At 50.6% G+C, this 23,191-nt stretch overlaps 8 protein-coding genes across 8 annotated transcripts; 4 read left to right on the top strand and 4 right to left on the bottom strand.

Moving 5' to 3' along the window:
• Positions 1-440: 440 nt before the first annotated feature.
• BDR25DRAFT_327313 (PMT-domain-containing protein) lies at positions 441-4,690 on the bottom strand (the record flags this gene model as incomplete). The annotated part of the gene is made up of 7 exons (XM_033692323.1): positions 441-907; positions 1,016-1,583; positions 1,686-2,928; positions 3,488-4,095; positions 4,145-4,502; positions 4,556-4,581; positions 4,628-4,690. 7 exons carry the CDS (start codon positions 4,688-4,690, stop codon positions 441-443), a joined length of 3,333 nt encoding a protein of 1,110 aa, XP_033544286.1.
• Positions 4,691-5,284: 594 nt separating this feature from the next.
• On the bottom strand, positions 5,285-7,860 carry BDR25DRAFT_305512 (protein phosphatase 2A regulatory subunit PR55). The gene is made up of 6 exons (XM_033690422.1): positions 7,433-7,860; positions 7,275-7,315; positions 7,101-7,198; positions 6,369-7,020; positions 5,721-6,313; positions 5,285-5,665 (listed from the first exon to the last, which is right to left on the bottom strand). The coding sequence occupies exons 1-6, from the start codon at positions 7,474-7,476 to the stop codon at positions 5,642-5,644; spliced, it is 1,452 nt and encodes a 483-aa protein (XP_033544285.1). The 5' UTR covers positions 7,477-7,860; the 3' UTR covers positions 5,285-5,641.
• Positions 7,861-7,997: 137 nt separating this feature from the next.
• BDR25DRAFT_291837 (60S ribosomal protein L3) lies at positions 7,998-9,544 on the top strand. The gene is made up of 4 exons (XM_033688617.1): positions 7,998-8,165; positions 8,220-8,376; positions 8,431-9,104; positions 9,154-9,544. The coding sequence occupies exons 1-4, from the start codon at positions 8,074-8,076 to the stop codon at positions 9,407-9,409; spliced, it is 1,179 nt and encodes a 392-aa protein (XP_033544284.1). The 5' UTR covers positions 7,998-8,073; the 3' UTR covers positions 9,410-9,544.
• A 709-nt stretch (positions 9,545-10,253) lies between these two features.
• BDR25DRAFT_344838 (succinate dehydrogenase subunit A) lies at positions 10,254-12,834 on the top strand. The gene is made up of 4 exons (XM_033693983.1): positions 10,254-10,348; positions 10,559-10,851; positions 10,915-11,079; positions 11,134-12,834. The coding sequence occupies exons 1-4, from the start codon at positions 10,307-10,309 to the stop codon at positions 12,575-12,577; spliced, it is 1,944 nt and encodes a 647-aa protein (XP_033544283.1). The 5' UTR covers positions 10,254-10,306; the 3' UTR covers positions 12,578-12,834.
• A 230-nt stretch (positions 12,835-13,064) lies between these two features.
• On the bottom strand, positions 13,065-14,964 carry BDR25DRAFT_291830 (26S proteasome subunit P45). Its single transcript, XM_033688616.1, has 5 exons — positions 14,723-14,964; positions 14,563-14,669; positions 14,502-14,509; positions 14,216-14,445; positions 13,065-14,158 (listed from the first exon to the last, which is right to left on the bottom strand). The coding sequence occupies exons 1-5, from the start codon at positions 14,815-14,817 to the stop codon at positions 13,279-13,281; spliced, it is 1,320 nt and encodes a 439-aa protein (XP_033544282.1). The 5' UTR covers positions 14,818-14,964; the 3' UTR covers positions 13,065-13,278.
• A 125-nt stretch (positions 14,965-15,089) lies between these two features.
• Positions 15,090-17,096, top strand: BDR25DRAFT_335882 (T-complex protein 1 subunit delta). The gene is made up of 6 exons (XM_033693057.1): positions 15,090-15,195; positions 15,247-15,298; positions 15,354-15,376; positions 15,429-15,458; positions 15,509-16,345; positions 16,396-17,096. Exons 1-6 carry the CDS (start codon positions 15,148-15,150, stop codon positions 16,999-17,001), a joined length of 1,596 nt encoding a protein of 531 aa, XP_033544281.1. The 5' UTR covers positions 15,090-15,147; the 3' UTR covers positions 17,002-17,096.
• A 2,790-nt stretch (positions 17,097-19,886) lies between these two features.
• Positions 19,887-20,275, bottom strand: BDR25DRAFT_358562 (uncharacterized protein; the record flags this gene model as incomplete). Its single annotated transcript, XM_033695974.1, has 3 exons — positions 19,887-20,037; positions 20,099-20,161; positions 20,187-20,275. 3 exons carry the CDS (start codon positions 20,273-20,275, stop codon positions 19,887-19,889), a joined length of 303 nt encoding a protein of 100 aa, XP_033544280.1.
• A 110-nt stretch (positions 20,276-20,385) lies between these two features.
• BDR25DRAFT_358561 (uncharacterized protein) lies at positions 20,386-22,732 on the top strand (the record flags this gene model as incomplete). The annotated part of the gene is made up of 14 exons (XM_033695973.1): positions 20,386-20,431; positions 20,490-20,560; positions 20,613-20,677; positions 20,741-20,930; positions 20,970-21,017; positions 21,055-21,235; positions 21,277-21,584; positions 21,611-21,689; positions 21,748-21,821; positions 21,864-21,969; positions 22,016-22,066; positions 22,095-22,229; positions 22,324-22,482; positions 22,521-22,732. The coding sequence occupies 14 exons, from the start codon at positions 20,386-20,388 to the stop codon at positions 22,730-22,732; spliced, it is 1,725 nt and encodes a 574-aa protein (XP_033544279.1).
• Between the last annotated feature and the right edge of the window lie 459 nt (positions 22,733-23,191).

Here is a 23,191-nt window from a genome sequence, read left to right as displayed (position 1 = left end):
TTGGGATTTTCAGAACGCCTGCCTCATCTTGCGAGTGTATTCCAGTCCCTATCGCTAATCCGACTAGAAGAAAAAAGCCAACTACCCTGTCCAAGACTATCCTATCCTATCGTACACCGCCCAATGCGGCCGTCTGTCTAACAAAAGAGATGGGTTTGGAAGGGTTTGATTCGAACGATTGATCGATATAACCAAGGAAAAGGGGAAGTGTAACGCAACCCCACCTCACACTCCACGCTTTTACAATCCCACGTACCCTACTTGAGCGATCCCAACCGATCAGCAAAGACAGATTTGTGTCTCTGTGTTTATGGATGTAGAACGCCCCTCGCCTCTGTCTCTCCAAACCATCATCCCCAACCACAACTTCAACCAAGCACGCTACTTCTCCACCTCCATCTTCATCCCCATCCCACTGACTTCCATACCCAAGTTGTCGTCTACTTTGCAAAATGCAAATCATACGCCAACCACTTCCTCGCCTGCACTTGCTCAACCGTCAACCCCGGCTTCCCATACGTCAATGGGGCAAAGAACATAAAGCACCAGAAAACCGCGCTGAGAACCACAATCGTCGCAATCCAGCTACCCAACAGACTCTGCGTCGCCACTCTTTCACGTACAGGGCGGGATTGCGTCCTACGGTGGCCTTTGGTATGAGATTGGGTGTGGGACTGGGGATTTGAGGCTGAGGAAGTGGATGGGGGTGGGGCAGGGGATTCCGGGTCCACGGGCTCGATGTTGAAGATAAACTCGATAAGTGCGCCTGTGACAAGGGCGGAGGCGAGGTGAGCGGGGAGATAATGGTGCAAGAAGAGTTGGCGGCCCATGATATAGAAGGGGATGTAGTGGGCGGCCCAGGTAAGGAAGAAAAAGCCGGTGGAGTTGTATAGGCGGGCCCGAGTACCTAAATCGGACAGGTGGGTTAGAATTTGGTGTTTAATACTGTTGATGGCTGGTAGAGAAAGGGTAGGGTTTGAGTGATGTCAGAAATGGAAAAAGAGGGACGACTTACGATCATCAAGGGCATCCATGCCGCGCCGAAGCGCCAGCTGATCCGCACCGATGATACCAGCAAATACAGCGAGAAGCGATGAAGCAAGCCACCAGCCAACGGGGTTACCAAGAAAGTAGATTTGCTCTCGGGTGTCATTATTGGTCCAGAAAGAGACACCGCGAAGCAGGAATGGCCAGGAAATGGGGAAGGAAGCATAAGGATGCGAGCTGGTTAGAGCGTTGTTGTGGAAGAACATGGCGCGCTGAAGTTCGAAGTATTTTTTCAAGAATGGGACGTGCTTGATCTTGCGTGGTTCCTTCTTGTTGCGCTCGCTGTCGGCAGGGAGAGATGGGATGTCGTCGACGTACCAGATGTTGCTAGTTTGCTGGACATTCTTGTTACCGTTGATCTCAGCCTGCTTGTAGGCCCAGTCGGGGAGCGGGGTGGTATGAGTCCACATAGCGACTTTGGTTGGAACATGGACTAGTTTGAAGTGGGAGGACATAGTTTTGAAGTCTTGACCGGATTTGACGTTGTCCACCCGAATCTCGAAAAGAGTGTTGTTGTATTGCGCACCGGCAGCATCCTCGTGGCTGATGGTGGTGAACTCCTGGTTGGTTGGGTAGTAGGGAGAAGCCACATCGTGTGTCATCAGAATGGTATCCGTAACCAAATGACGAAGACGGACGACATCGCCAGTCTTGATCCGCTGGCCCTCATTGCTAGGAAGCGTCTTGTGGGGAAGAAGTTGCCAGTGATTGTTAGTATCGTTGTGAGGATATCCCGTGACTTGTTGTCCCTGTGAAGAGATGCGGCCATCATCATATCGAAGAGGGTAGCGATCAGGGTGGCTGTGGAGGTAAACCTTGGTGTCCTTGTGCCGAATTGTGATGGTATCGAAGAAATCAATTCCAACGGATTGAAGAGTCATAATGTTGTCGCTTAAAGTCTCTTGGAATTCGGGGCTCATAAAGTCGTCTCCAGGCCCAGAACGTGTGAGAATAGAGAAGTGGACCTGGAACCAGAAGAGGTAGAGGAAGAATGGAATGATGATGAGGCCAACCGCACGAGCAGCAAAGTGCTTTCCGAACTCTGGAAGGCTCAAAGCTCCCTGACGGCGGTTGATGTCCATGAGGTCCCACAGGTCAATTAAGACGGGCACCCCAATGGAGAAGAAAGTAAAGACACCGACGTATTTAGTAGAGATGACGCAGCTGAGGCACACGCCAGTCAACAAGAGCCACTTCCACCATTTGCGGCCGAAAGGTACGTGTCGGAGCTTGTAGAAGCGAATGTAGCTGAGCACCGACAGAGCCATGAAGAAGATCAGGGTCGCATCGAGCAAGATCAATCGGGTCTGGCCAATGTGGGCGTTGTCGAAGAGCATCAGCCCAGCCGCAGTTACACAGGCTGGCAGAGAGTATCCAGAGTCCCACATGATCATAAACACGGTCGGAACGGTGAGAGCGCCCATCATGGCGGGCATCGAGCGGTAAGCGACATAGGGCACCTTGTTGGCGATGTACGAGTCGCCGATGTTTTCGAACAGGAAGTCACCGCGGTATCCCACCAGCCAACCAGCGAAGGCGAAGAGCAGCTTTCCGAAGGGAGGGTGGACGTCGAAGAAGTAGGTTCGCTGGAGGTAGTAGGAGGCGAACTTTCCAAAATGCACCTCATCGAAGACGACCTGCGAAGGGTGGCTGATTCCCCAGAAGCGTGTTGCAAAGGCTAGGATAGTGATAATTGTGATAGCCAGCTTGTAGTCCCATTCTGAGCTCTTCTTGGGCTTGAGCTCCTTCTTGCCCTTGGAAATAACATCGAAATCCTTCTCGGTGGAAATGTCTGGGTTCGGCGTGACAGGCCGCTTTTTGTCCTTGGGACCGCGATGCCGTACGGCGGCCGGAGAAGACATGGTAGATGAGCTCAAAAAGCTGCCTGATGCGGAGGTAAAGTCAGTCTATGACGCCGGGTGATGTCAATTAAGTTCTGTGACACGACTTACCAAGACAAGAAGTCGAAAACCGGGTTGGAGGGCGGGCAAAAGGAGTGGAATCTAGAAGCTACGAGATGCGGACTGGATAGGTGGTCAATTCGCAATCTTTTGGTCGACGCGCACGCCCCTTAGACGAACCCTGGGGGCGGAAAGCTGCTCAGCCACCTGTGTGGCGCATCACGTGCTTCCATATCCTGGGCCATTCCAAAGTCCAAACCAAGACATAACAAAATAACTTCCCAGTCATTCATCTTCAGTCGCAAAACATAGGAGGGTTTTCCGCCGCACCTTTGTATGTTCTGTGAAATGTGCCAACGTGGAGTACAATCTATTTCGGGGGAAGTCAATGTGTGGTCTCATCTAATAACCGGCGGATTTACTGAGGAATCTAGCGTCTCTCTAACTAAATGTCCTATAAAAGCTGCAGTAATATACACCAAGAGTGCCACCCTGAACAAACTCATTTCTATAATCCACACTAAATCGCATCCTCTCACTGTGCTTTCTTCGCCTCCGCCTCCTCGGCAGCCGCCCGCCGTCTCTGCGGAATCTTGTACGTAGTCTCCCAACCGTACAGCGCACCAGCTCCGAACACCATCGCTGCTCCCACCTTCATCAGTCCACTCATCTGGTTTCCAAAGAGCCAGATGCTCAGCAGGAAGCTGACCAGTTTGCGAATGTTTAGGACGATAGTGACTGTGACTGCCGAGGTGTTGGCACTGAGTATGTTGACACCAGTGATGCATAGCAGTTGCGTTACCGCATTCGCTGTTAGGAAAATGACATGCTGGGATGTTGAGGCCAGCGCTTTGCTGGCCATCGGAGGTAGACTTGCGGCCATTAGAAGGGGCACTTGAAACGGCTGAGAGGCGTGAAGCCTTAGAAATTGCTTATAGAGAACCGGAGTAAAGTTGGCGAAGAGTGGGATCGAGAGGAGATGAGAGTAGAAGAGGTTTGCTTTCCAATGGTTACCGTGTTCGATGTAAATATCCTCAACGTAGGCTCCCATGTATGCAGAGAGAAGTTGGGCAACGAGTAAGATGAGCAGTCCCATCTCGAACGATGCACTGGTGAGATCAATGTTGGATGCATCCATTGTTTTGCCCTATGAATGGGTAAGTACAACTAGCACTTCTTTAGGGGACAAAGCATACCTTTGACATCGCATCGGCCCAAGCGGAAACCATGACTCCCAACGTCAGGACAGCAACTGAGAATATCTGGACCGGAGAGTACTTCTTCCCGCGCATCCACCCAGCCGCCATTGTGGTCACGCTTCCAAAGCTGCGTAGGATGATATGAACCGGTACAGAAATGTTAAAAGCAAAGGCCCAATTGTTCATCATGTTGACCGTAAAGAACAATGCCGCGCTTATGCACCACTTCCGAAATGGTACAGGCGATGGCTTGACGAAATATCGACCATTGGGGTCGAACTGATAATGTAGAGTCGAAAGGCACGTGAAGATGAACTGGAAAAGGGTGATAAGGAGGCCGCTGTCCGGTTCATGTCTTATCTGATGTCAGAATGTCAACACTTATATTGGTGTCGAGCTATCTCTCACTTTACGATGGCCTCTAGACAGTAAACCTGCGGAAGATTAGCTCGGAGGCTGTACGAAGAGTATTATGCCTACATTTGAGCAACATCCACCGAAAATGAGTGCAAAACTGCCAGCGAGCGGGGCAATTGCTGCCATGGTGATGCAATTCAGACCTCGAGACAACTAAAAAGGCAAATTGAAGAACGCAAGGATGCTGCTATCCAAAAATTCTCGGGAACCTACACAGCTTTAGCGTTTGTCGAAACTCCACAAAGGGTTCGTTCATCCGCAGAGACTCCTCGAACCAACTGGGCTGGAATGGCGATTGAGATCGGTTAAAATACAAGCAGTTCGACCATTGATGGATATGTGAGGAGCAAGTGGGCAAATAGAAGAAAGTCAGATGCTGGTCTGAGACACAATGTAAGGAAAGAACGACTCACAAATGCAACAAAGTCTACCTAAACAACGCCAATGGGTTGGAACCTGTCATGGTCAATGAGAACGTTAGGGTGGATGGGATTCGAAGTGAGACTGTCAACGTGGAAGATTGTGGTGCGCTAGCGGCAATTCTCCGTAGGGCTGAGAGGCCGAGGCTGTGCTTTTTTGAGACATATAGCATCCGACCATTTCAATGTGTTAACTAGGAAATTATCTGATGGCAGTCAGATTGAACTTTGACATGGGATGAATGATAGTATTTTCTCATTTATTGCGATCACAACCGGTACTATCATGTCATAAGGGGTTGACATCATTCATCGCTCGTGATGATTAAAGAGCACTTCTACTGTTTGCAAATTTTTTTCATTGCCAAATGCACCACTTCATTATCATAACCATGGTGCGCAATTTACATCCAGCTCTGCTAGCGCTTCCGAATATGCATTGCCTACACAAACCACCGAAGCAATCACTGTGCACGCCCACCACCATGAGAGTTTCCATCTACCATTCCAGCGCCGTCCAATCAGGCCACTACCAAACAAGAATGGAAGAATGGAAGAATGGAAGAGGGAATCTGTGGCCAAGGAAACAAGCTCGGAGATGAGTCTAGTTGCGAATGCCCTTGATGAGATGCGCTTACGCCAATGATGAAGGCTCACCCTACAATGCTGAGAAGACGAAGAGCTAAGGTGGACATTAGTATATCACGAATGGAAATTTCACTTAGGGGAGAACTCACATTGTTCGTGGCTGCGATTGCAATGCTGTCCTCAAATGGATGCCAACTCATGTGGAGAATCTTCTTGTTGAAGTCAATCTGATCAGCATCAGTCTCCTTCCGCATACGCTGCCCCTGGCCCACTGCTCCGGCGGCAGGGCTCCCTGCTCTTGATCCACCCTTCTTCCCGGAGCTACCTGTAGGGCTTGTGGAGGAATTCATCGGTGTCGGAATCCCGACCTTCTTAGCCTTGAATGCTGACTTGTCCGCTTGTAACACAACCTCCGTATCCTTCTCCGGGTCTGATGGATATATCATGAAGTTGTTATTATAGCTCCCGGTCATGACGTTTTTGGCGTCTCCGGAGAAGACTACCTCGAACTTATCGAATATGCTGTCGTTTTCGTATGTGTCACACAATCGCGGCCGCAGGTGCTCATGAATAGGAATGGTCTTAATTGGAGTCCGCTCCATGTTCACGTCCCAGATCTTCACCGTTAGGTAGTCTCGTGATAGTATATATCGTCCATCATGTGAGAAGCGAACATCTGATATGGAAGAGATGATTTCGGAAAAGAAGGATCGGGAGGATGGATCTTCCTCCTGTTCGAACTCTATCATGTAAATGTCAACATTAGTTGCTTTCCGGGAATTCTCACAGTCACTTACGTTTCGCATGTTGATCGCACAGAGCGCTCTCCCTCATATCTGCCAGCTTGATAGTCCCTTTTGAACTAGCATACATGAACCAGTTACAGCTCAGCGGGTGGAACTCGGCAGCAGTAATGACCTCCGTGAGCTCCTCCATATTAGCCGGCTTGATGTCAACAATGTTGAAGCTCTGGTCCTGGATATTGAGGTTCCACAGATTAATCCGCAGGTCATCACTACTGATGAAGGTTTCGCCATCGCTGTTGACTGATATACTGTTGATATGATAGGCATGTGCGTTGGCATAGGTTTTGCGGGGTACGGCAGCGACAACGGTGTCATGGTGAGTAAGTCGGGGAAGTTTGAGGTCGGCGACAGTTCGGAAGTGAGCATTTGGGTTTCTAACAGGACCGCCGGCACCAGCAACGCCGCCGCCTGGTGTCAGTTCGTGGGAGAGGTTGTTCTCGGCTACGACTTTTAACGACTTCTCAAAAACCTTCCATAGCTTTATGGTTTTGTCGTTCGTCGAGAGGAGGTAGTGGGAAGCATTCTGACGGCGGCACCATTTGATCTTGTTGATTTTCTCTTCTATTTCGAGCGATTTCAGATAGTCAAATTCGGGCTCGTGTGAGTGGAATTCGGTGTGGAACTTATACTCGCATGTTTTTTTCTGCAACTGCATCAGGAGCCGAACGCCAGGTCGGGTCGCGGGGCAGAGGACGCAACGAAGGAGAGAATAGAACGACATACAGTTTCATTCCTCTCAAATAGGACCACGCGACCGCCCTTGTCCCCGGTGGCTAGGTAGTTTCCCGTTTGGTCGAATTCGACCGTGGAAATGATGTCGGCTAGTTACCAGCAGTCAGCCAAAACAGGTCAGACGTTTTCAGGAACAAGTAAGAGAACCTTCGCTAATCTGCGTACCTTCTGTTATATCTTCAACGTCCCCTTTGTCGCCGAAACATCTAGTGGAGTCAGCAATGTCACCCGTGGGGACTTCCCGGTCGCCGTGAAGAACGAATCACTTGTAGCCGAAGCGAGTAAATTCAAGAATAACACAAAAGAGGCGAACAAGAACATACTGCGTGAATTTCCACGTCGTGGGGTTGCCCTCTCCGTCCACCATGGTTATAAGGCCCGGCCAGTAGGATAGACGGCAGCTCGATCAAGACCGGTGGTTGTTGTCCGGAGTGCTAAACGCAGCACAAATATGGCCGGAGAGCGAGCGCGCAAGACTGCTGGGGGTATCGGGATTCCTGGGTGGGGCGCCGCCGACGTCGAGGCTGGGTGAAAGTGGGAGGGGGGTTGGCAGCGGTGACGGTGACGGTGGGAGCGGTGCAGGTGTTTGCTGGGCGAATTAGAATTGGTAGGAGCTGGAGAGGCGAAAGCAGAGCTCGGGAGACGGGGTCAACTCGTCGGTGAAACAGCGCGCGGCGGCGACGAGGCAACGGGAGAGAGACGCGAGATGGAGACAGAGGTGCGGTGGTGTATTTGGTACCTCACTCAGCACTCAGCAATATGCCCAGGTGCTGGCGGCAGTGGGGTCTTGGGCTGCTGCCTGCCAAGGCCCCGTGCCAAGGTGGACAGAGACGGTGCAAACAGGCCAAACAGTGCCGCTCGCTTCTGGCCCACGCAAACGAAAATCGGGCACCCTCCACCATCAATTTCGAGCCCAGCTCTCGACATCACCAAACTAACCTACCAGCACGTCGAGCTTTCCACCATGTCTCACAGGAAGTTCGAGGCTCCCCGCCACGGGTCATTGGCATTCTTGCCCCGCAAGCGCGCCGCCAGGCACCGCGGTAAAGTGAAGAGGTAATCGAGTGCAGCATATCCAAAAGTTCACACGATAGCTGACAGAATTAACAGCTTCCCCAAAGATGACCCCAAGAAGCCTGTCCACCTCACCGCCGCCATGGGCTATAAGGCCGGTATGACCACCATCGTCCGCGACCTGGACCGACCCGGTGCGAAGCTGCACAAAAAGGAAATCGTCGAGGCCGTCACCGTTATCGAGACCCCCCCGGTACGCACGCCAATTTGAAAGGCAATTGGAACTTGGAACTAACAAAATTTCCAGATGATCGCTGTCGGTCTGGTTGGCTACATCGAGACTCCCCGCGGCCTGCGCTCCCTCACCACCGTCTGGGCCGAGCACCTGAGCGACGAGATCAAGCGACGATTCTACAAGAACTGGTACCAGAGCAAGAGGAAGGCATTCACAAAGTATGCCAAGAAGCACTCCGAGAACAACGGCCAGTCCATCACCCGCGAGCTCGAGCGCATCAAGAAGTACTGCACCGTCGTCCGCATCCTCGCCCACACTCAAATCTCCAAGACCCCGCTCAAGCAGAAGAAGGCACATTTGATGGAAATCCAGGTGAACGGCGGCAGCATTGCCGACAAGGTCTCTTTCGGCCGCGGTCTGTTTGAGAAGCCAATTGAGATCAGCTCCATCTTCGAGGACAACGAGATGATCGACGTCATCGCTGTTACCAAAGGTCACGGATTTAACGGCGTCACTGCTCGATGGGGCACCAAGAAGCTCCCTCGCAAGACGCACAAGGGTCTGCGAAAGGTTGCCTGTATCGGTGCGTGGCATCCATCCCACGTCCAGTGGACTGTTGCCCGTGCTGGTCAGATGGGTTACCACCACCGTACCTCAGTCAATCACAAGATCTACCGCATTGGCTTGGGCAGCGATGCCGGGAACGCCGCCACAGATTTCGACGTTTCCAAGAAGCAGATTACCCCGTAAGTCACGTGATGTGTCCCCCCTTTGAACCCTACTGACCAGTCGTAGAATGGGTGGCTTTGTGCGGTATGGTGAGGTCAAGAACGACTTCGTTCTTCTCAAGGGATCTTGCCCTGGTGTGAAGAAGCGGATCATGACGCTCCGCAAGTCAATGTTCACACACACAAGCAGGAGGGCGTTGGAGAAGGTCGAGCTCAAATGGATCGACACTTCTTCCAAGTTCGGTCACGGTGCGTACCAGAGTGCGGCAGAGAAGAAGCAGTACTTGGGTGTGCTCAAGAAGGATCTCCAGACGGCGGCATAGAGTATTGTTGTGGGCAGTGGATGTGGAGTGCATACTTTCTTCCCGGGATGTTAGGCAAATGGCATTGGGTCTCTGCATTGCTGAAGGTGATGAGCGACTCACAATAAGGAAAAAAAAATCAATGATTCCCACTTCATTCACGTCTTGGTGCTGAACCTGCAGGTGTGCATGAGTTTCGGCCCGCACCGAAGTTACCACTTCTCCTACTATAAATACTTTCGAGATGAGAACTAGAAGGGAGTAAATATGGCGAAAGGCCCCGATCGCCACGCAGACATGTCCGGCGCATTCAAATCCATGGATGGAAAGGAAGTCCACAATAAGCACAATGAGATTGATATTAGTCGAGGGTCTAGAATGCAGGCGTCGGGGAGTGAACACAGCAGTCGATGACGATGACGATTTGAACTATGAACGGCAATAAGCAATTAGGGTATTCGAGCATGAAACAGAGGTCGCAAGCCTCGTGATATCTAGAAAGAGCCCTGGGGGTGTCAGCCTTCTTCTTAAACTGTCTACGGGCAAAAATAGTGGCCAGTTTCTGGCGTGGAAGGATTTGGGCCCTGCCTCATCGGGAACTTGCGCCCGAGTCTCAAAATGCAGAGCAGGAAGCTACGATCGAGGGAGAAGCAATAAAGGCAAGATCGTAGTGGCACTGTCAGGAGTCGTGCAAGGCTTAACAGAAGCAACTATTCGCACTGTGCCTAGCTATTCCCGCTGTGGCATGAAGAGGAAAGAAAACAAGCCGGGACGGGCAATCCTCACATGCGGCTTCCCGAGGTTTCTTCGTTGGCCAATCACGGCGTTTGCGTTACAACCGTTCCATGATCATTCTACCCAAAAACACCAGGCCACTCGAACACCACATCCCTCTCCACTCCATACTCCGTCGCCATCATGAGCTGCCTCAAGATGCGTCGTCTGCAGCTTGCAAACCAGGTAAGATACCACTCTAGAGCTTCATACGCTGCCTCTGCAACCAAGTACCACCCGGTCCGCTCCGCACGGGGCGTCTACCACCCCGCGATGGCCTTGGAGCTGTGCCATCAGCACGAGAAGATGTCCCAATGCCTCCATGTGGAAGAGGAATTACTCTTCTTTGATGTCGCTTTGCGTTGGAAGCTCAATGGCTAACACTCACCCCACCAGCTCACCAAAAGCCTCCGCACATCCACGCGAGCATTTTCCTCCACACGACCCGCGGCACGCATATTCGCAACCGAGCATTTGAAGGCAAGGGAGGCTTCAGGCTTCATTGCCCGCAAATACCCTGTGATAGACCACCAGTACGATGCGATTGTCGTCGGAGCCGGTGGGTCTGGCCTGCGTGCGGCCTTTGGTCTTGCCGAAGCTGGCTTCAACACTGCCTGCATATCGAAGCTCTTCCCGACTCGATCCCACACCGTAGCCGCTCAGGGCGGTATCAATGCTGCTCTCGGAAAGTAAGTTTGAGCTTTCAGACTCTTCTGACGAAATCTGGAACGCTAACACTACTTGGCATTCAGCATGCATGAGGACGACTGGCGGTGGCATATGTACGATACCGTCAAGGGTTCGGACTGGCTGGGGGACCAGGATGCTATTCACTACATGACAAGAGAGGCTCCTCAGTCTGTCATTGAGCTCGAAAATTACGGCTGCCCTTTTTCGAGAACTGAAGATGGTCGCATGTAAGCTCCAAGCAAACCATTGTAGCGTCAACCACTTACTCACAATCTTTGTAGCTACCAACGTGCATTCGGTGGGCAATCTCAGAAGTTTGGTAAGGGTGGACAGGCATACCGATGCTGTGCCGCCGCCGACAGGACCGGGCATGCTCTGCTTCATACTCTCTACGGACAGTCTCTGCGGCACAACACAAAGTACTTCATTGAGTTCTTTGCTACTGACCTAATCATGGAAGATGGTGTCTGCAAGGGTGTCATTGCGTACAACCAGGAAGATGGTACCATTCATAGGTTCGTCGCTAAGAACACCGTCCTCGCCACCGGAGGCTACGGACGAACCTACTTCAGTTGCACATCCGCACACACCTGTACCGGTGACGGTATGGCTATGGTTGCTCGTGCCGGTCTTCCCAACCAGGATCTTGAGTTCGTGCAGTTCCATCCGACCGGTATCTACGGTGCTGGTTGCTTGATTACCGAGGGCTCGCGTGGTGAGGGCGGCTATCTCCTTAACTCTGAGGGTGAGCGGTTCATGGAACGTTATGCCCCTACCGCTAAGGATCTTGCCTCCCGAGACGTTGTCTCCCGGTCTATGACTATGGAGATCCGCGAAGGCCGTGGTGTTGGTCCCGAGAAGGACCACATCTACCTTCAACTCAGCCATCTACCCGCCGAGGTCCTCCACGAGCGTCTCCCTGGTATCTCCGAGACCGCCGCCATCTTCTCGGGCGTCGATGTCACGAAGCAGCCCATCCCCGTCCTACCAACGGTCCACTACAACATGGGTGGTATACCCACCAAATACACCGGCGAGGTCCTTACGGTCGATGCGCAAGGCAAAGATCAGGTTGTTCCAGGTCTCTTCGCATGTGGTGAAGCCGCATGTGTCTCCGTCCACGGTGCCAACCGCCTCGGTGCCAACTCCCTCCTGGATCTCATCGTATTCGGCCGCGCAGTCTCCCACACGATCCGCGATAACTTCAAGCCTGGCCAAACCGCCGACTCCATCTCCGCTGACGCCGGTGCGGACTCTATCTCCGTCATCGACCAGATCCGCACGGCCGAGGGCCCCAAATCGACCGCCGAAATCCGTCTCAACATGCAAAAAGTTATGCAAACCGACGTCTCAGTCTTCCGTACCCAAGAATCCCTCGATGAAGGCGTCCGTAAGATCCGCGAGGTCGACGCCACCTTCGCCGACGTTGGAACTAAGGATCGCAGCATGATCTGGAACTCGGACCTGACCGAAACGCTTGAGCTGCGGAACCTTCTAACCTGTGCCGTGCAAACCGCAGAGTCGGCGGCGAACCGGAAAGAATCCAGGGGTGCTCACGCCCGTGAGGATTACCCGGATCGAGACGACGAGAATTGGATGAAGCATACACTAAGTTGGCAGAAGAAGCCGCATGGCAAGGTGCAGTTGGGGTATAGGGCTGTGACGGGCCATACGTTGGATGAGAATGAGTGTAAGGCTGTGCCGCCGTTTAAGAGGACTTATTGAGTGGACACGGACCAGAATCGGGAGTGGGAGGTAGATGTGGAGGTGTGAAGTTTCATGTATTTTATGTATATTGGATGAGATGAGAGGGATGATTATGGGGGAATATATGAGGTGAGAGGTTGAAATGAAATGAAGTGCATGTGGTGCTGTGGGGTTGTTGGGAAGATGGAGATTGATTGGAAGTTCTTTTTGTTCCTTTGTGGATTGAGAGGGGAGTATATATCGAATCGAATCAAAAGGAAATTTTCTTGGTCGTTAAGATTTGAGTCTGCACTTGCAATGGTGAAGTGGATGTGGGGTGGTCATGTACATTTGATACATACTATCGTCGAGATATCTACCCACGGGCACTCTAGGGGCTCAGTTCTAAGTCCGAGATCAAAGAGTATGTTAGCTGTCCATGTGCATTTGGACAAGCTTTGCAAGAAAGTGGGTTAAGTTTTTGGAAAATTTCAGGGGTCTGCTTTCGGGAAGTTTACTATTAGATCTCTTAGCTAGCCGAAGGTTGTCTACCAACTGCTTTCATTACGTCTATGGCCGAGAGAGTGGAAAGAGGCACGTGCGGGCATGCAATACTTCTCTACACTCCTGATCCCTCGTATTGGTACAATGACAGGCAAACGCTGCCGTGCGCTCAGCTCAGACTCCAAAAATGCACTTCCTTCGCCCTGCTCCTCCTCATTTTCCGCGCTGCCTCCACTCTAATTGTACTGCATATACGTCGCCGTAGAGTTGAACTTCAAGTTCCCCTTAATCACCTTATCGACCGCAGCCAAGAAGTCCTTCTCCGTTGCCACCTTCCTCCGCGCACGAATCGCAAACATGCCCGCCTCGGTCGCCACACTCCTAAGCTCCGCACCCGTGCTATTCGGGCACAACCGCGAGATAAGTTCCCAACGGATATCCCGCTCCACGCTCATACTCTTCGCGTGGATGCGCAGGATGTTAGCACGACCCTCCATATCCGGCAGCGAGAACTCGATTTTACGGTCGATACGGCCGGGACGCATCAGCGCGGGATCGAGGGTCGAGGGACGGTTAGTAGCAAACATGACCTTGATATTGCCGCGAGAATCGAAGCCGTCGAGCTGCGTTATAAGCTCTAACATTGTGCGTTGGACCTCGTTGTCGCCGCCCGCGCCGTCGTCGAAACGTGCGCCGCCGACGGCATCGATTTCGTCGAAGAAGATGATGCAGGCTTTCTTCGTCCGCGCCATTTCGAACAGCTCGCGGACCATGCGGGCGCCTTCGCCGACATATTTCTGCACGAGCTCGGAGCCGATGACCCGGATGAAGGTGGCGTCTGTTCGGTTGGCGACGGCGCGCGCGCAGAGCGTTTTTCCGGTTCCTGGGGGTCCGTAGAGAAGGGCACCTTTGGGGGGATCAATGCCGAGGTTTACGAAGCGTTCGGGGGAGAGTAGGGGCATTTCGACGACTTCTCTGAGTTTCTCGATTTGATCTTTGCAGCCGCCGACGTCACCGTAGGTTACGTCGGGCTTGTCTTCTACGGTCATCATGGTGACGGAAGGGTCGATCTTGGGTGGGAGCGGGAGGAGGATCTGGTACTTGTTTCGGTCGACGCTGGACAGATGGTTAGCCTTCCCGACATTGGCTAAAGCGGATATGGCCTATGCCTACCCTACTCGCATGCCCTCTTCAATATCTGTCGGTGACACCCGCTCGCCCAAGTTCACGACGAACTTGGCGATCTGCTTGACGTTGATGACATATTTGCTCTTCTCGGTGTCCTTCTCGTCCTGTATTATCTTGGTGCACCGGGCGACCTGGAGGGGCTGCTCTTCCTGCATTCGCTGCCGGTCGGCGGCGATATCCCATAGATGTGGTGGTGCGAGGCCAGTATCTGATTCCTACGATATTGTTAGGTGAGGGTAGGAAGTGGGTGTTGTGGCTCGGAGGTAGCTACCTTGACGCCTGTCGACCTGTTAGTTGCGCATCTCATGGCGGGATTGCATGCTGAAGCTTACCAATCTTCTCGTTTATCGTCTGCTGCTTGTCCTTAATCTCCTTCTCGAGCTTCTTGAGCTCCGCGGCGTAGGGAGCGGCTCCGTACGTCTTCAGCACCTGGATGTCCCTGTCGCATGCTCAGCTATGAACCGGAGAGCTATGATTCCATCGGTATCTTACTCATCGGTTAGAGGAGTGATCTTCTTCTCTTCTACCTCATCGTCGGCAAAGGTCTTCTGGTACTTCTCCCAGTTCTGGCCGGTGGCACTGGGCATGTTGACGGCCTAGTCAGCGCTTGCGTTCCGAATTTTGAGCTTGTGGTGGCACTGGAAACTCTATCTGGTTTGATAGGCGGGAATTCAGGACAGAAGGCGTCGAGCGGCGGGATAGAAGACCGTGTTCGGGGCAGATATGGATGAAGCAGTGAAGGTGGTGTTCCTGGGTAATCACTGCCAGGCGGTCTTGGCGAGGGCTCCCCCGAGGTTCTGCCGTCCAGAATTTCTGCAGTTACAAGTAGGACGCGACCAATTGCTGAGCGCGTCGAGCAGCCATATACACCCCACCAACACCCAAACCACTCCCGTTTCTCTATTGCATCAGACATAATGGCAACTCAAATCGCGAACGGAGGTGCCGGAAATGCTGCCTTCAGGGTACAGTACCCTTCGTAAAGCTCTCAAAACATTCACTAATGGAGGCACCAGGATAAGGAAAAGCCCAGGGCGGTCCGGATAGCCAATATTGTGGCAGCGAGAGGTATTTATGCTTATGTTGAAGTCATGGAAGCTGGTAGCTGACCTAAATCTTACAGCTGTGGCTGATGCTATTCGAACTGTATGGCCTATTCCATTCTGTGCGGGGAACAGTAATTCTAATATTAGGGCAGTCTCTTGGGCCGAAAGGAATGGACAAGATGGTGTGTGGCTCAGCATTCTATCCCTACACTGGTTCTAATACAGTCCCTAGATCCAAACCGGCAAAGGCGAAACCATCATCACCAACGACGGAGCTACAATGCTGAACCAAATGAGCGTCATGCACCCCTCCGCAAAGATGCTCGTCGACCTTGCCCACGCTCAGGACATCGAAGCCGGAGACGGTACAACCTCCGTGGTGGTGATAGCGGGAAGTCTGCTCGGTGCGGCAGAACGTTTGCTGGGAAAAGGCATCCACCCCACCGTCATATCAGAGTCCTTCCAGCGGGCAGCGGCAAAGGCTATAGACATCCTGACAGATATGTCGATTCCCATCTTACTGTCCGACCGTCCGACCCTTCTGAAGACTGCCACAACCGCCCTTTCGTCCAAAATTGTAGCGCAAGAGGCGAAGCTACCGATAATGGCTGTGGACTCGGTCATGAAGGTCATCGATCCCAAGACAGCAGATAATGTAGACTTAAAGAACATCAGGATCATCAAAAAGGCAGGCGGAACCATCGAAGACAGTGAGATGGTGGACGGGCTGGTGCTTAATCAGCAGGTGGTTAAGAGTGCAGGAGGCCCAACAATGAAAGAGAAGGCCAAAATTGGTCTGATACAGTTCCAGCTTAGCCCCCCGAAACCAGATATGGAGAACCAGATTGTGGTGAACGATTACAGGCAGATGGACAAGATTCTCAAGGAAGAGCGGACGTATCTGCTTAACATGGTGAAGAAGATCCAGAAGGCGAAGTGCAATGTGCTCTTCATTCAGAAGTCGATCCTGAGAGACGCAGTCAACGACCTTAGTCTACACTTCCTCTCAAAACTCAAGATTCTTGTCGTCAAGGATATTGAGCGCGACGAAATCGAGTTCATTTGCAAGGCAAGTTCTATCATTCGCCAAGTCGTTCGAATCAATCTAACAGTCGCTAGAGCACTGGTTGCAAACCAATCGCCGATATCGATTCCTTCACCGAAGACAAGCTCGGCTCAGCCGACCTCATTGAGGAAGTCCAAGCCTCCGGCGCGCGATATGTCAAGGTCTCTGGTGTGAAATCCATCGCATCAACTGTCTCCATCGTCTGTAGAGGCTCCAACTCTCTCATCCTCGACGAAACCGAACGCTCATTACACGACGCTCATTGCGCCATCCGATCCCTAGTAAAGAAGAAGGCCCTACTCGCCGGAGGTGGTGCCCCTGAGATCGAAATCGCCCACCAGCTATCCCTGCACGCTCGTGAACTCTCCGGCACAGAAGCCATTTGCTGGAAAGCGTTTGCAGACGCTATGGAAGTCATTCCGACGACGTTGGCGGAAAACGCTGGATTGAACAGCATCAAGGTGGTTACGGACTTAAGGCATAGGCATGCACAAGGCCAACAGAATGCGGGTGTGAGTATCAAGAGTGGAGGTGTGAAGAACGATATCGCCGAAGAAAACGTGTTACAACCCCTGCTCGTGAGCACAAGCGCAATTGAGTTAGCGGCCGAGACGGTGAAGATGATTCTGAGGATTGATGACATTGCGTTGTCACGATAAATGATGCAAGTGCGTTTGGCGAGGGCGTAACGACTGTATGTGGATTGCGAATCGGTTGGTTGGTAGTATACCATGAAGATAATGAAAAGATTTTCAATCAGCTGTTCGGGACAGCATATGATGGTTCGTAGACAGCGGTGAGATCGAGGTGGTGTAATGTGGATGGTAATTCCGATGCAGTCGGCTCATAGGTAAACAGTAGAGCGGTAAGTTGAACGCCAACAATCTCTACCTGCTCGTGAAGCTTACCTACCATGACAGACTTTACATACTTCTTACCCCACCCCGGCCTTCCCCTGTCCCTCGCCACCCTCGAGTCCTTATCAATATAACACCCCTCTCTCCCATACTCCCCTCTGTTCCTATCTTCATTCAGCAAGACCTTCATATTCATCCTAAACAGCTTTCGTGATATACAATATGAGTCCGCAAAACCAGTTGCTGCCGGAGAGTGGACCGTTGCTGGTGGACCAACAATTCCCCAATACTCAGTCTGATAGTTGTCTCTTTTGCCTCGAAAATAGAACACGAATGGTGGAAATGCGTTTGGGCCCAGAACCGCGAGTCCTACAAGTCCACGGGTTACTTTTCGAAAAAGTCATCGTAGTGTGGATCATAGCTCCTGTGCCCTGGGCAACAAGGACCCACCCCTATTATACCATCATTGGCCACTTTGCACTTCTCAGTTGGAGGTCTTCTACCCTAGATCCTAGAGCAGAATCAAAACCATTGCTGTTTCCGCCTAATGGCTTATTCGAGAAAACTAAATTTTTCGATGGGGACGTATATATGTAGGCCAGCGACTACGCAATTTGAAAACAAATTGTCACCACCTGTATGGAGTGCTGCACTGGAAATCCTCGAGCTCGATGAAAAACTCTCCTAATACCTGCCTGGAAGAGGTCCATCATGGCTCTGACCGCCGGGCTAAACTAGACTGTTGGGATTGTGATGGCTCCGGGACTTGGGAGACCGGAAAACGTCATCGATCCGTCAAATGAACCATCTTGGAGTCTCGCCACTGAGAACGTCCCCATGCCGTACGATGGCTTGCTTTCCGGGGCATATCAGGGGGATATTACGAAGAAGTCTCGGTGCTCGTCAAATGGTTTTGGGGGTTTAGAGAATCACAAGAAACTGTAAGACTGAGGGTGGATCCTTCTAGTATTCCTAAAGTCATCCCCCAAAATTATGATACCCTGTTCCGGACGGTCTATCTTGTCATGCGTGACTTCTAGCCCATGGAATAAAATCATACCTCCCGATCTACAAGAATTATTACGGAGACTAAGACAATTTCCCCTCCAAGGACTGGTTTCAGATCTCAACCAGAACATATCCAATATCAAAGACCGAGGTTGAGATCAAAAGCCGAGATCGAAAAGCTACCAAGGTGCGATGTATGGTAATCGGGGCTGTGGATTCCTAACAGGGACAAAATCCAGGTATATGGACGGCCACGACCTCCAAAAGATCCTTGTCAGACTCTCGCATATTCTTGTTCGATCAAGAGTTCAGACATTAGCAATGAATGATCAGGGACAACAAATACATCGCTTTCTTCGCCCCTAGAACCTAAGATCTGGAAGCCTGATTAGAAAAAAATCTTCACTCATACATCCATGGGTGCTTTCTGGATCGATAAACAGGACCATAACACAAAAATGTCCCTGGAAACCAATGGATATATAGCACTCTTCTCGTGGATTCAGAACTCTATATTACAATAACCCCACCGGTATGTGCTTCCTCTGCCTGAAAACTCGTGCCTCCTTGCGTGACGAGAGCAAAATCTGAACTAAATACAATAACGCAGGCTGTATGTTCGGTGTGCCTCACTCCCGAGTCGATAGCATTTGGCTTATCAAATAATAGACGCGGAGAACAGAAAACGACACACAAAGTCACTCCAGGAAGAAAATCTCACTGGAACACGCCATGCGCTGATCTTTCTTCCAGATCTTCATATTGATAGTTATCAGCTCCTGAGCCTTCGATCATAGGAGCGGGGAAAAAAGCCGGCATGGCCTTGTTCTGGTGCAGGGGTTTTCTTATCCAAGCTCCGCCTTGGCTGGGTAAATCAAAACCGATATATATGAAAGATTTGATATCATTTCCGGCCTTCGTGGATTAAAACTCCCTACTAAGAAGAAGAGTGGATCGATACCTAGACTTAGACCTGGACTAAAATCGAAGTCCGATCCATAATATGGCTACCCTCTGACCCTGATTCTCCAGGCTTAACAAAAAGGCGTCTGAGGCGGAATGGACTTCTCGTGGATCTGAACGAATCGTAAAGAAATCGGGTGTATGTCAACCTCACGGAATTCAGATTAAAACTGGCAGGATCCATGGCCTTTTCTCCCGCTCGAAAGGAACACCATCCAGCTTCGGTGGGTTTGCAGTTTATCAAATGCGTGAGGTGTATCTGGCATGGTGCATTATCAGATCTACATTAAATTCAACAGTAGCAACGGATATACACGGAAAGGTTTCCTGCTAAGGACTGGAAGGCTTAGTCATGGGGCCAGTAGTTCTTGCAAAACCCACGACGATTCCGAGTTATGGTTCCAAGAACTTGACTAGGGATCAGTGAGGGCTTTCAGCGGTGATTGAGACGGGAGCTTGGGTGTTAAAAACCGAATGCTTCCAGGCCATGAGCTCCTGGTTCCTAAAAGAAGGGGGGGTACAAGCATTAATGGGCAGCCTGAAAAACTGTTCCAACAAAGTACTCCTCTAAGCGTAGGACCCGTCGAAATCCCTCCACCCCCACCCAGCGAGCCGCTTTCACGAAGATTGCGAATCAGTGGGCATTGACCAAATCCACCACAAAATCGACCTAATGTTGACTGGTCAACTCACTTGCAACGCCTTGCATTGTCTCCTCAGACGCTGATTGTCACCTCAGCCCCCATATTTCGGACAGAAAATTCACCATACGCATGCTCATGGAATCCTCGCCTTCCTTCCAGAGACAAATAGAGCTCAGGCAATGTTACTGGGAAAACAAAATGGGAGTTGTGACCAAAGGGAAACCTGGAAATGTGCGTCGACGAGCCTTGTGCTGCCTGTGTTTAACAACTTATATTATCGTTACGGAATTTCCATGGATTCCAAGCTTTGGAAGTCTGCTTGAAAACTCACAACTGTAGGGCTCCCTCTGGGTGAAAACCCGTGTCCTGTACACGGCTAAAACGAGAATGGAGTATCCTATACCCAACCCATAATTTACCACGGAGTGGTTGAATGATCTGGGCTTCGCTTCCTCTAACATCAGGACGTATCTCGATCTGCATTACTAAAAAGACAGCACAAGAGATATAGGAGTCTTGTTCCGGAACCTTTTGTTTGTTCTTCCTTTCAAATTAGTATTCTAATACGTCAATGCCTCCAGTTGTGGTTTCTATACTCATCGAGAGAGCTCTTCAAGGTCTGGAGAGGATTTTCGCGAATCTTTATAGTCTCCTTGAATCCTGCTCACACCCCAGACCTAAAGGAACAAAATCCCCCTGACTTCAACCTAGAGGTCTTCTTGCTTGTGGAAAAAAACACATCGAATGTGAGAGAACTCCGACTGATGGATCTTCTTTCCGGCCCACTTCCGATCGTAGAGATTTCTTCCTGTCACTACAAAACCAACTACGAACGTTGCTATGGCTTTTTTGTTTCGTTCTAAGTCTGCGACGGCTAGTGTTATAGCTAGAAAATAAAAGCTCGAGAAACTCCGGTCATGGTCGAGTTGGCCTCGAACATTTGATCATGTAGGAAACTTTGGAGTCTACACGCGACATGATCCGGCTTTTGAATCAAACAACCTCACTGCCTTGGTCTCTGTGAAGCTTTCACCAAAAGGGCACCTTGGAAATCTGACGGAATCGTGTTTCCTTAAAAATATTCAATCTCGGCCCGATGGGATTGGGACCCAGGTTGTATCATACTTACCTAGTGTGATGCAAGCATGTAGACAGGTATTGAGCTTGGAGTCCGTGGGGCATTTCTCAACGCAACGCTTGCGAGTCCTGCGTCTTAGAATCAGAATTACCGGTTCCCTAGCATGATTATCACCTCCTTCAATGCCAAAAACGGAATCTTTCAAGGCCATGGATCCAGATTGCGAACTATCGAGAGGCAATGATATATAATCCGGAGCAACAAACACTTTCGGATACTTCACCATGCTGCCTTCTAGACGTCGCGACGAATCCCGATCACCATCTGCTTGGGTCAATCCATGGTCTTTTTCCTAAACGATTGATTTTAAGGCTGACGTGTTAGAGCGCCGCTTTAAATCCAATAGATCTCACTTATGGAGCGATGATCACCGCTCCTGCGGGAAAAGCGCAATTTTGTTTGATGATTTCTTCCTTTCTAAGCTCCCTAGGAATGTTTCTCTGCAGCTCTTCCAACTCATAGAAAAGCTCCCTGCTGGCACCCATGTATGCGGATGCTGGAATAAATCATCAGGCAGACCCCTAAATGCTCTGAACACGGAGTTGGAATGCAAGAAGACGAAGGTATTAGATGATCATATCCAGGAAGTCAAAACTTCGGAGCGAATATCTATGTCTTCGGGCTCGGATTCCGTGGAATCAGATACATCTCCTTTTAGAAACACACGCCAAAAATCGTGTCCAAATACCCATCAGCTTCCGTAATAGAGTTGCTTGAGCAGGGGCTTCATGGTGGTTGTTCCTATCCTTTCTAGAATTTCAAACCTCGGAAGGTCTTGACGACGCTGCCTCTTAGCCTCGAACAAATGTTTTACCAGTCGACACTTGAATCTAGATCCTGGAAGTGACCTGATTACTTCCTCAGCCGCGGTCAGGCGAGAAAAAGAAAGGCTGAGACATTTCATGGTTGAGGCGGTGTTGGCCGAAAATAGACTTTCATACCGACTTTTGCTTCGAAGATCCTTTTTGGCGATATCAATGTCTTACAACAAAAACAAAACTTTCTCAGCCCCCTTTCGTTAGGAAAAATGAAGAGTCTAATAGATACGCCTCATGCGTGGAAGTACTGCTCCGAAGCTACCACTCTTTTGCCTCATCCGCTCTAGAGGCGCGGTGTAAGAAATTGGTGTCTTTTTCTTTCAGCGGACTTTCCCGACCTGGCCGGTGGACTCGCTCCTTCTGGTTTGCCCACCTGCGATAAAACGCTTTCCAGGTCTTCTCCTGCACGTAGTCAGCTGCTAAGATGCTTCCTTCTTGACCTCTCCTCTACCATTAAAGGTCAGCCACTATATCTTTAAGGCCCAGACATCCTTCTCGGCAGTGAAAAAAAAAAAAAAAATCCTTAAACACCATGCATGGCCGGCAATGCGAGAGGGTATTTCAAAACCTGAGCGGAAATTCCTATGGAGAGATCCAAAGCCAGAAGACTTTGGAGGCAAGGCATACAACAAAGTGCACACACTATCCGACATGAGATCCAATGAGAGACGGAGAACCTCAAATCACCCAGCGAACACATCACGAGTTTTGGGTGGACTTAATACCCCCTCTTCGGCATATTCGAAAAAGAAATTGGCTCTTCAACGGCTGCAGCCTTCCTAACTACTTGCCGTCGAAGAAAATTGCCTAAATCTAGGAACATGAGAATCTGGACTAAAATCTCCGGATTCCACATGCCATGGACTCGCAGTCCTGAGCCGCAATGCTATTTCCAGGAGTCCCCCCAAACAACCAATTTCTTGGGTTTTGTCATGGGTGGATTTGCTTTGTTTCCAGCCTAGAGGCATCGCGCCCTCTATATAAATCTCCGGCCTCCATGCTTCAACCCTCCCTCTGGCTGTGGAAACCCGATAAGTATAGTGTATGACAGTAGAGGTCGAAAAATTTAAGAGCTTAATACCCTATGTTTGGGGAACCAGAAATCTACAGGAATTGAAACCATGAATGAGAAAGTTATCAGAAGAAAATAATGATGAGCTCATGCATAGGTGTGAAGCATTCCGAAACCCAATCGGAGGACTACAAAAATAATGGACAGTCAGGATGATGTGTTCCTACCCGCCGGAGCAGCTTTCTAATCAAGACATCGTGATTGTATACGAAACTGATTCCGCGAGAACGTATGGATTACGCATTTGGATGAAAGATGAATAGTATAAGAGACATCGCTTATATCGGTAAATGCCCTGCATGTCTTCATAGCCAATACACTAATCGAGAAGCTTACTAAGCAATGAGTA

Source organism: Lindgomyces ingoldianus (assembly GCF_010093535.1).
Source record: "Lindgomyces ingoldianus strain ATCC 200398 unplaced genomic scaffold BDR25scaffold_29, whole genome shotgun sequence".
Taxonomy (NCBI): Eukaryota; Fungi; Ascomycota; class Dothideomycetes; order Pleosporales; family Lindgomycetaceae; genus Lindgomyces; species Lindgomyces ingoldianus.
The sequence above is the reverse complement of the archived record's forward strand: the minus strand, read 5'-3'. Positions and strand labels throughout refer to the sequence as shown.